General features: G+C 37.2%; 1 protein-coding gene across 1 annotated transcript in view; it reads right to left on the bottom strand.

Annotated features, from left to right (window-relative positions):
- Positions 1-444: 444 nt before the first annotated feature.
- The window catches only part of HMMR (hyaluronan mediated motility receptor), a 38,645-nt gene continuing 29,292 nt past the window's right edge, over positions 445-9,797 (bottom strand). Inside the window, exons 16-18 of the mRNA XM_059417311.1 lie at positions 8,395-8,571; positions 2,195-2,357; positions 445-1,264 (exon numbers count right to left, since the gene is read on the bottom strand). Of these exons, the coding sequence (XP_059273294.1) occupies positions 1,245-1,264; positions 2,195-2,357; positions 8,395-8,571 (360 nt within the window). The 3' untranslated portion in view covers positions 445-1,244. The remainder of the gene's footprint in view (positions 1,265-2,194; positions 2,358-8,394; positions 8,572-9,797) is intronic.

The following is a 9,797-nucleotide window of genomic DNA, read 5'->3' as shown; positions in this document are numbered from 1 at the left end:
ACAAGATGGGATTGAAAGGGAGACAAACCAAGAGACTCTTAATGTCACAAAACAAACTGAGGGTTGCCGGGGGGAGGGGTGTAGGGAGAGGGTGTTGGGGTTATGGACATTGGGGAGGGTATGTGCTATGGTGAGTGCTGTGAAGTGTGTAAACCTGGAGATTCACAGACCTGTCTGTACCCCTGGGGCTAATAATATATGTTTATAAAAAAATTTTTAAATTAAAAAATAATTCTAGTTTCTACATTTCTTCTGAACTTGTGGCTTATAGTAGCATACCAACTTTGTAAATCAGTTATTTTAGATGAAGAACCACCATTTTCTAAATAATATACTACCATATATGATTCTGGATACAAGGTAGGGAGGGCAGAGCAAAGAAAAGAAATATACCTTAAATAAAACCATTAATGTAATTTTATATAATACCAGTTGAATAATGCGTAAATGACTAATGTGTGGTTTTATTTCCTATTACACAAATATTAATCAAGCAGCCAGTTGTCAGAAGCCAAGCACACTAAGACAAATTCTTTTGAGGATAGTTTCTTAGATTTTTAGTGTATCTAAGAATTGACTGCACAGTTTATTAAAAATGCAGATTTCAGGCAAAACTCTAGATTTTAATTCAGGAGGAATCTGCAAATTACTGACCAACTCAGTGTCCCTGGTAAGAGACAAAGAGATTACTGTGGAGTTCGGCATACCCTTTTTTCTTATTTGAACTGGATAAATGGATGATGGGTATGACAGAAGGAGCCTTATTAGACAATCCAAGTAGAGGCAGGAACAAACCAAGGTGTTTTAGCCTAGCTTAAGAGGTTCAGATTAGAAAAGGCCTCCGGTATCCAGCTAAAAACCTATGATTAGAATCTGGAAACCATCTAAGGTTTCAGAGTAGGGGGATAATAATCTGAAAATTTTTTAAAGGAATGTTGATTGGATGGGATGAGTTGTAAGTTGGAAAGCCTGTGAGAAGGTGTAGGATAAGGTGATAAAGGTAAGCATCGAGGAGGAGGTACAGACAATACAAAATAAAATATCAGAAGTCATGCTGGTAAATATTGAACTTCCCTTCACATACTTAAAAATAGGAAGTTAACATTAAATACATTAAAAACATTCATTAAAAACATAGTAACAGCAACAAAAGCAATAACAATAATAAAAATAGTAAGAATAAAATAATTTTTAACAGGTCTTTCCGATGTTTACTTGCATCATTCTTAAAAGTCCATAGGAGCTCAAGAGCAGTTTGTATTGCCTGGAAGAATCATCAGAAAGAGGTATTAGTCTTCTAAGTTAAAACTAATCCATCAGTCATTATAAACTAAAAATAGGCATTTCTTATCTTCTATAAAGTAGGTGAAGCAATGTTTGCGTTCTGTAGCATAATTATATTTCTATTTGAAAAAATTTTTTAAAGTCTTATTTTATTTATTTATTTATTTATTTCAAAGAAAAATTTTATTTATTTATTTATTTGACAGACAGAGATCACAAGTAGGCAGAGAGGCAGGCAGAGAGAGAGAGGAAGGGAAGCAGGCTCCCTGCAGAGCAGAGAGCCTGACGCGGGGCTCAATCCCAGGACGCTGAGATCATGACCTGAGCCGAAGGCAGCGGCTTAACCCACTGAGCCACCCAGGCGCCCCTAAAGTTTTATTTATTTAAGTAATCTCTATACCTAATGTGGGGCTCAAATTCATGACCTGAGATCAAGAGTTGCATTCTCCTCCAACTGAGCCAGCCAGGTGTCCCACATAATTACATTTCTTCATTCACTATTTCAACCGATTTTGATTTATTGTCAAAGATAAAAAGATTCATAGTCAAAAAAGAAAACTTTACTTCTCCACACCTACAAATTCAACATTTAGGTTAAAATTTTGCGGGAATGAAAGAGGGAACAATTCTGGGGGTAGGTGGGGTTGGTGGGTAGGTAGAAGCAAAAAAGTCAGACAAGGCTTCAAGAAAGATGGGACATAACTGGGTTTGAAAGTGGGAACTAGACATGAGGAAAACTGAGAGTAAAAAGGAGGAAAGAAAAGGCATTTATACAAAAATCTTAGTATGGATTTAGTACTTCAGAAATTGTCAACAAATTCTCACAGTTCATAAAAAAGGAGAACTTGGGAAATGTTTGTCAAAGCAAACCCAAAGGAAGATGTCACTTACACATTTATTCATTTCTTACCTTCTTTCAATGGTGTTTTGAGAGGAAAATTTTCTTTGCTTTCATGAAGAAAAGCCTTTGAAGGATCAAAATGTTTGATACCAAGAACTTTATTCAATTCCTCTTGAAGTTTTGTCTCATTTTGTTTTCTTTTAGCAAGCTGAGAGCGGAGTTTTGACACCTCCTATGTAAGAAAAATATAGACAGTAAATAATTAAAGTTCATGTTGGTGAAGTGTGTTATCCACTTTACTGATGAATTCCAAAGTTGTTCTTTTACCAAATTAAAAGGCAAAAATCACTACTAGATACAGGCTTTAAGAATACAAAATAAAAATGACTCTGAAGGGCTGTGACAAAATGAGACATTTAAATCTTCTTGTCACTCTACAATGACAAAGCTATGTTTCTGATAAAAGTTCATCTCTAAATTAAATGCAGAGATCAACCACTGGAACGACAGCTCCACTAACCTGCTTCCCAGTGAAACCAGGAGAGGCAAGCTGAGAGAACCGCAGGCTGTTCCCCTTTCCCCCAAGTCCACCAAGTACTCAGTTCCTATGCCAGATGTGTCACTCAGAGAAAAGCTGGTCATTTTCTCCAACTTCAGCTCCAGAACCCTGTCTCAGAGATTTTTTCTGGGGGCCAGGGTCGGAGGGGAGAAAGTAGGCTATAAAACACATAGCTCCTAATTTCTTGCCAAAGGGGCTGATTTTACTTGGAATAGAACTGAGAGAAGTTCAAGCTGAAGGGTGCTGTGAATTATCACAGAGCTGGTGGTCAAAGGGAACTGGGTGGTGATTCAAAATGTAGGCTAAGGGGCACTTGGGTGGCTCAGTGGGTTGGGCCTCTGCCTTCAGCTTGGGTCATGATCTCAGGGTCCTGGAATCCAGCCAGACATCGGGCTCTCTGCTCAGCGGCAAGCCTGCTTCCCCCCTCTCTCTTTTTGCCTGCCTCTCTGCCTACTTGTGATCTCTGTCAAATAAATAAATAAAATCTTTAAAAAAATAATGTAGGCTAAATTGTAGGTTTAAAACTGATGAACAGGGGAGCCTGGGTGGCTCAGTGGGTTAAGCCGCTGCCTTTGGCTCAGGTCATGATCTCAGGGTCCTGGGATCGAGTCCCGCATCGGGCTCTCTGCTCAGCAGGGAGCCTGCTTTCCTCTCTCTCTCTCTCTGCCTGCCTCTCCGTCTACTTGTGATTTCTCTCTGTCAAATAAATAAACAAAATCTTAAAAAAATAAATAAATAAAAATAAAACTGATAAATAAGACAGCTGGGAGGAGCCCTTCTAAGTCAGAACATAATCACTGACCTCAGATACAATTCCAATGAAAGAGCAAGAATTTAATTGGGTTAGTTTGAAGAGCAGTTATATACCAGGACACTGCTGAAGATAATAGAGCAATAGCAACTAGTAATCTAGCAACTAGCAAGAGTTTAACAAGTGATCAGGGAAATAGAGGAAGACAGCCCTACCAAAATCAGTGTCATGCCAGGGTGATCGTGTGCATGTTCTAAACCAAACTATCCTGAGTAGCAACATCAGAGGGACAACACTACTGGGGGTGGAGAGAAGGAACAGAATTCACTGGTACAATCCAGCCAATTACCAAACAAGTGAACAAGAAAATAACAGGCCTGGAAGGAGAGGGCTGTAACCAGAAGTGCTATAATATGTAACCTAAAATATCCACTACCTGACAAAAATGTACAAATACACAGGAAAGCATGACCTATACAATGGAAAAAAGCAGGTGACCAAAACTGCCTGTAAGAGTAACCAGATATTGGAATTATCCAAAAAAGATTTTAAACTAGCCATTACAAATATATTCATAGAGATAAAGAAACATAAATAATCAAATAAATAAACAAAATGAGAATATTCAAATTATTAGACTCTGAAATGAAAGAAGGGATATGATAACTGACCTTACCAAAATTATAAAGATTATAAAAAAGTACTATGAACAGTTATATTTCCATAAATCAGATAACTGAAATGAAATGGACAAATTCCTATAAAGACACAAACTACTGAAACTGTCTCAAAAAGAAAGTAAATCTGAATAGATTCATAGTGAAAAGACTGAATAGTAATCAAAAACTACCCACAAAGAAAAGTTAAGGTCCAGATGGCTTCACTATTGAATTCTACTGCATATTCAGTGAAGAATTAATACCAATTATTCACAAACTATTTCAAAAAGTAAAAAAGACAAAATTTTTCCCAACTAATTTTATAAGATCAGCATTATCTTGATACCAAAACCAGACAAAGATATTACATAAAACCTATAGACCAGTATCTGTTGGGAATATGGATGAAAAAAATCCTTAGCAAAAATTAGCAAAGTGAATCCAGCAACATAAAAAGAGAATTCTACACCATGACTAAGTGAAATTTATCACAAATGCAAGGTTAATTACATATCCAAAAATCAATTAATTTAAGAAATCATATCAATAGAATGAAAGTCATGTGATTATGTTATAGACACAGAAAAGGCATCTGAAAAATTTAACACACTTTCATGATAAAAACAGTAAAAAAAACTAGTAATGGAAACTTTCTCAACTTGATAAAGAGTATCTATAACAGACCCAAAGCTAATAGCATACTTAATGGTGAAAGTGTGAAAGCTTTCCCCCAAATCAGGACCAAAACAAGGATGTTCACTTCCTATCACTTCTATTCAACATTGTCTTGAGGTTCTTTCCAGGGACTTAGGCAAGCAAAAGTAATCAAATGCATTGTTAGAAGTAAAACTACCTCTATTTATGAAAGACCTTCTATACAGAAAATCCTAAGGAAGCCACTAAAAAAAACTCTTACAACAAATAAATGAGTTCAACAAGATTGGAGAATACAAGACCAGTACACAAAAATCAATTTTATTTCTATATACTTGCAACGAACCATCTAAAAATGAAATTCATATATAACTTCACATACAATATCATTGAAAAAGGATAAAATACTGAGGAATAAATTCAACAAACGGAGTGTAAAACTTACATTTTGAAAATGCCAAAACATTGTTGAAAGAAATTAAAGATCTAAATAATTGGAAAAACATCTGACTTTCATGGATCAGAAGATGTAACATAGTTAAGATGGTAATACCTCATGCCTATCTACACACTCAACATAATTCCCATATGAATCTTAAATGACTTCTTTGTAAAAGTTGAATAGCTGGTTCTGGAATTCATATGGAATTGCAAGGGACCCAGAATAGTCCAAACAATCTTGAAAAAGGAGAAAGTAGGATGATTCATGCTTTCTGGTTTTAAAATTTATTACAAACCACTAGTAATCAAGACAGTATGGGGGCGCCTGGGTGGCTCAGTGGGTTAAGCCGCTGCCTTCGGCTCAGGTCATGATCTCAGAGTCCTGGGATCGAGTCCCGCATCGGGCTCTCTGCTCAGCGGAGAGCCTGCTTCCCTCTATCTCTCTCTGCCTGCCTCTCCATCTACTTGTGATTTCTCTCTGTCAAATAAATAAATAAAATCTTTTTAAAAAAAAAAAAGTAAAAAAAAAAAAAAAGACAGTATGGAAGTACAAGGATAGATCAGTGGAATATATTTGAGAGTCTAGAAATAAACCGTAAATAAACGGTAAGTTGATTTTCAAGAGGATGTTAAGACTATTCAATAGGGAAAGAATAGTATCTTTTAACAAATGGCAAGGGAACAACTAGAGGGGTGCCTGGGTGGCTCAGAGGGTTAAAGCCTCTGCCTTCGGCTCAGGTCATGATCCCAGGGTTCTGGGATTGAGCCTTGCATTGGGCTCTCTGCTTGGCGGGGAGCCTGTTTCCTCCTCTTTCTCTGCCTGCTACTCTGTCTATTTGTGATCTCTGTCTGTCAAATTAATAAATAAAATCTTTGAAAAAAAAAGAAAAGAGAACAACTAGATATCCACATGCTAAAGAATAGTTAGACCCTTACTTCACACTGTATATAAAAACCTCAAATGGATCAATGACCTAAATGTAAAAGCTAAAACTGTAAAACTCTTAGAAGAAAACAGAGATAAATCTTCATGACCTAGGATTTGGCAAAGGATTGTCAAATGCCAAAGAACAATAGACAAATGAAAAAAGAGACATCTTGGGCTTTGGCAAAAATTTTGTGCTTCAATCAACATCATTAAGAAAGTGAAATGACCGGGTACCTGGGTGGCGCAGTGGGTTAAGCCTCTGCTTTCAGCTCAGGTCATGATCTCAGAGTCCTGGGATAGAGCCCCACATTGGGCTCTCTGTTCAGCTGTGAGCCTGTTTTCCCTTCTCTCTCTGCCTGCCTCTCTGCCTACTTGTGATCTCTCTCTCTGTCAAGTGAATAAATAAAATCTTAAAAAAAAACAAAAAACCCAAAGTGAAATGACAATGTACAGAATGAAAGAAGATATTTTCAAGTAATAAATCTGATAAGGAACAAACACATATAAAGAACCCTCATAATTTAATTAAAACAAACAAACAAACAAACAAACAATAATCCAATTAAAAACGGGCAAAGGACATGAATAGATAGTTCTTCCAGGAAAGAGATACAAACGACTGATAAGCACATGAAAAATGGTCAACATCATTAGTCATCATGGAAATGCAAGTCAACCACAATTAGGTATCTTTTCACAACCACTACTATGGTCAGAATGAAGAAATAAGGTAACAAGAAGTGTTGATAAGATGTGGAAAAACTGGAACCCTCATATATTGCAGGTGGAATACAGAAAGATATAGTTGCTTTGGAAAATAGTTCTTCAAACAAACACAAAGTCACCAAGTTACCAAGCAATTTCACTTTTAAGTATTACCCAAGAGAAACCAAAATATGTCCACACAAGAACTTGCATATGAATGTATATAGTAGTGAGTTATATAATAGCTCAAAGGTAGAAACAAGTAAAATGTCTATCAACTGAAATGGATAAATAAAATGGGAGATATTCACAAAATGAAGTATTATTTGGTCATAAAGAAGAATGAATTACTGATACACGCTACAACATGCATGAACTTTGAAAACACTGTTAATCAAAAGAAGTTAATCACGAAAGACCACATATTATTTGAGTGCACCAATAGAAAATATCCAGAACAGAGAAATTTATGGAGACAGAAAGTAAATAAGTGATGGGAGGGGTGAATGAGGAGATGGGGAGATGACAGTTAAAAGGTAAATGGTTTGGGGTGCCTGGGTGGTTCAGTGGGTTAAAGCCTCTGCCTTCCGCTCAGGTCGTGATCCCAAGGTCCTGGGATCGAGCCCTGTATGGGGGCTCTCTGCTCAGCAGAAAGCCTGCTTCCCCCACTTTCTCTCTGCCTTCCTCACTACCTAGTTGTGATCTCTATCTGTCAAATAAAAAAATAAAATAAAAAAATCTTAAAAAAAAAAGGTAAGGGGTTTTGGGGTAGCTGGGTGGCTCAGTGGGTTAAGCCTCTGCCTTTGGCTCAGGTCATGATCTCAGGGTCCTGGGATTGAGCCTCGAATCGGGCTTTCTGCTTGCCTGCTTCCCCCTCTCTCTGCCTTCCTCTCTGCCTACTTGTGATCTCTCTATCTGTGTCAAACAAGTAAGTAAAATCTTAAAAAAAAAAAAAAAGTAAGGGGTTTCAATTTTCATTTTGATACAAATGTTCTAAAACTGTGGAGATGGTTGCATATCTGTGAATGTCCTAAAAACCACTGACTTGAATACTTTAACTGGGTGACTTGTATGGTATGTGAATTATATCTTAATAAAGCTGTTAAAAAAAAAAACTTAAAAAATACTTAACTATCTTTTTCTTAAGTAATCTCTACGCGCAATGTGGGCTTGAACTCATGAGCCTGAGATCCGGAGTCACATATTCTACCAACTGAGCCAGCCAGGTACCCCAAATGCTTAAACTATTTTTGTATACTGCTTGTCTTTATATTTATTTATACCAAGGACTTTGCTGTTTTATAAATCGAAATGGATGTGTAAAGCTTTACGAACTCTTCCAATTACACTAGTGATTTCCATTATACTAAGGAGGTAGTTGGAAACCTGAGAACGTTAATAGCCATCTGGTAAACACTCTTTAAAATAAATCTGTAATTCTCAGATGGATGTTCCTCTATAAACTTAGTTTTTTCTGATACCAAAGTCCTTCCTTTAACTTAAATTTTATAGTTAGAATAACAAATGCCCCACCCTAATACCTTCAAGAGAATGAAGTGTTATTTTACAAACCGATTTGAGTTGGCTGTTTTCATCTTTCAGTTTCACAACATGCTTGATTTTTTGCTTTAGATTTTGATGACCCAGTAATTTAGCATATGAATCTCTTAGTTTATTTAGTTGTTCCTGAGCTGCACCATGTTCACTCAACAAAGCCTGTTTCTCTGCTTCAAATGCATCCAGTTGTAGCTGAAAAAGAGGTTTTTAAAATAGATTTAGAAATAATAAATTTACATGTCTCATATGAACTACAAAGGAAACTCAAATACAAAAATAAAAAACAAAATGATGGATGAAAACAGATCATGCTGGCATATTCTCAGGGCTCTCCTTAAATTCAGTGAGTGAGACTCCTTAAAAAAACTTTGGTGTATTTCATTTCCAGGATCACTAAAACACAGGGAGAGAAGGCAAGCTAGACAGCCTAATCTGTGTGTCAGCTGGATCACCATGTTATAATCAACACTCTCACTTTTTTAAGTGGTAACATTAGTTTTTATCTTTTTTTTTTTTTTAAAGATTTTTTATTTATTTACTGACAGGCAGAGATTACAAGCAGGCAGAGAGGCAGGCAGAGAGAGAGAGGAAGAAGCAGGCTCTCTGCCAAGCAGAGAGCCCGATGCGGGGCTCGATCCCAGGATCCTGGGATCATGACCCGAGCCGAAGGCAGAGGCCTCAACCCACTGAGCCACCCAGGTGCCCCAGTTTTTATCTTTTTTTAAGATCAGTGTGTGTGTGTGTGTGTGTGTGTGTGTGTGTATTTTTTTTTTAAACTTTATTTTTATTTATTTGACAGACAGAGATCACAAGTAGGCAGAGAGGCAGGCAGAGAGAGAGAGGGGGAAGCAGGCTCCCTGCTGAGCAGAGAGCCCGATGCGGGGCTCGATCCCAGGACCCTGAGATCATGACCTGAGCGGAAGGTAGAGGCCCAACCCACTGAGCCACCCAGGCGCCCCTTAAGATTGTATATTAATTTGAGAAACACAGAAAGAGTGTAACAAAATTAAGGATCACAGATTTACATAAATTATCAAAAACTTATATCAGGACAGCCTGCTAAGCTATTACATCTCTTATTAGAAAGTAATTTTTAGGGGCGCCTGGGTGGATCAGTGGGTTAAGCCTCTGCCTTCAGCTTGGGTCATGATCCCAGGGTCCTGGGATCGAGCCCCAAGTTGGGCTCTCTGCTCAGCAGGGAGTCTGCTTCCTCCTCTCTCTCTGCCTGCCTCTCTGCCTACTTGCGATCTCTATCAAATAAATAAATAAAATTTTTTAAAAAAGTAATTTTTAGCCTATAAAAACTACACAAAAAAATGTATGCATAAGAATTAAAAAAAATGTATGTCTCCTTTAGTAGGAGTTAAACTGACACTGTAAATATAAAGCAAAGTGATCTTAGAGAAACCAAGTCACTG

The sequence above is a fragment of the Mustela nigripes genome, chromosome 12 (genome assembly GCF_022355385.1).
Source record: "Mustela nigripes isolate SB6536 chromosome 12, MUSNIG.SB6536, whole genome shotgun sequence".
Lineage (NCBI taxonomy): Eukaryota > Metazoa > Chordata > Mammalia > Carnivora > Mustelidae > Mustela > Mustela nigripes.
Note: the sequence above shows the minus strand (reverse complement) of the source record. Positions and strands in the feature narration are given on the sequence as shown.